The sequence below is a fragment of the Aplysia californica genome, unplaced genomic scaffold, assembly GCF_000002075.1.
Source record: "Aplysia californica isolate F4 #8 unplaced genomic scaffold, AplCal3.0 scaffold00623, whole genome shotgun sequence".
In the NCBI taxonomy this organism is placed as follows: domain Eukaryota; kingdom Metazoa; phylum Mollusca; class Gastropoda; order Aplysiida; family Aplysiidae; genus Aplysia; species Aplysia californica.
The window spans coordinates 233,431-234,842 of record NW_004797893.1 but is presented as its reverse complement, the minus strand read 5'-3'; the positions used below and the strand labels follow the sequence as shown (position 1 = coordinate 234,842).

General features: G+C 45.0%; 1 protein-coding gene across 1 annotated transcript in view; it reads left to right on the top strand.

Moving 5' to 3' along the window:
* The window catches only part of LOC101863774 (scoloptoxin SSD14), a 30,318-nt gene that overhangs the window by 25,647 nt on the left and 3,259 nt on the right, over positions 1–1,412 (top strand). The window contains exons 15-16 of the mRNA XM_035972241.1: positions 249–489; positions 1,232–1,345. Of these exons, the coding sequence (XP_035828134.1) occupies positions 249–489; positions 1,232–1,345 (355 nt within the window). The remainder of the gene's footprint in view (positions 1–248; positions 490–1,231; positions 1,346–1,412) is intronic.

Genomic DNA, 1,412 nt, shown 5'->3' with positions numbered 1-1,412 from the left:
TGTGTGTGTGTGTGTGTGTGTGTGTGTGTGTGTGTTTGTTTGTGAATGTGTGTGTGTGTGTGTTTATGTGTGGCCAGAGTTTAGAATGGGAAGAAACCATCTCTACTGGCCAGGCCAGGGGTATATTATGTAACTGTTACCTTAAAATTGAGGAAATTAAATAAAATCTCTAAACTGTTTTATTTTTGTAGCAATTTTGCTCAATTTCGTTTGAGTAATACAATCTTCTCTTCCACTCAAAATGTCAGTTTCGGCTCCAAGATTGTAGGGGAGACAACTGGAATCATTTACAACAGCGACATGGATGATTTCTCCACCCCAGGCTTTGTCAACGCTTTCGGAGTTCCTCCATCCTACTTCAACTTCATCAAGCCTGGGAAACGGCCCATGTCTTCCATGAGTCCTTCCATCATTCTTGATGACCAGGGGTCAGTTTGGCTCATCGTTGGCGCAGCGGGGGGAACAAAGATCACCACAACCACAGCTCTGGTGAGAATCCTGATGAAGATTATGTTCAAAGAACTTAATAATAAAGTAAGAGTAATAGTGATAGTTAAAAACGTTTGCTGGTAAAAATTACAGATTTAGATTTTTTCCTGGTCCGGCGGAAGCGATGACTCATTCTCTATCTAAGATCGGCTGTCCTGACGGATAGAATGCTGCATGCGACGATCACACCTGGCGGTCTCCAGACAACGTCTGCAAATCGGACTTGGTATAATTGGCCCATTCGTCATCTCTCTGTTTTATTGGTAACTTGGTCACGTGGCGTTTTGTTCTTCATTTTATTGTCTTCAAACCGGGGTTAGTAAGCATTATATATGTGTATGTGTATATTTTTGGCCTTTGATAGGTGGCTGCCAAACGTAGGATTGATCAAAAAGAAGATAACAACCCGTTTACTTCTGAGATCCCAAATGGAGGGGATGGCAGACTAGGACTAACTGTCGTGAGGCTTAATTAAGATGTTTGAATTATTTACTTTTGAAAGGGGGGGGGGGATATGAATGTCTTTCAGGGAATTATTGTTGGGTATGTGTGTGTGTGTGTGTGTGTGTGTGTGTGTGTGTGTGTGTGTGTGTGTCCACACAAGTATTTCCCTACTTGGTACTCATTTAAAAGTGAAGGGCTCAAGTTGAGTGGTAGGTACACGAACGTTGTCCTTCTTCTCCTCCCTCTGTTACTCCTCCTCTTCCTCCTCCCCTTCCTCCTCCTCCTTTTCATATTTCAGATGACCGGCTTCACACTGTGGTTGGGTGAGGACATAAAGTCTGCCATTGACGCACCTCGCATTCACCATCAGCTACTTCCGGATGAAGTCAGGATCTCACCAACAGCACCCCTGGTGAGTTTCTGTCTGCGCGCGCGCGCGCGCGCGCGCGCGTGTGTGTGTGGGTGTGTGTGTGAGGGGG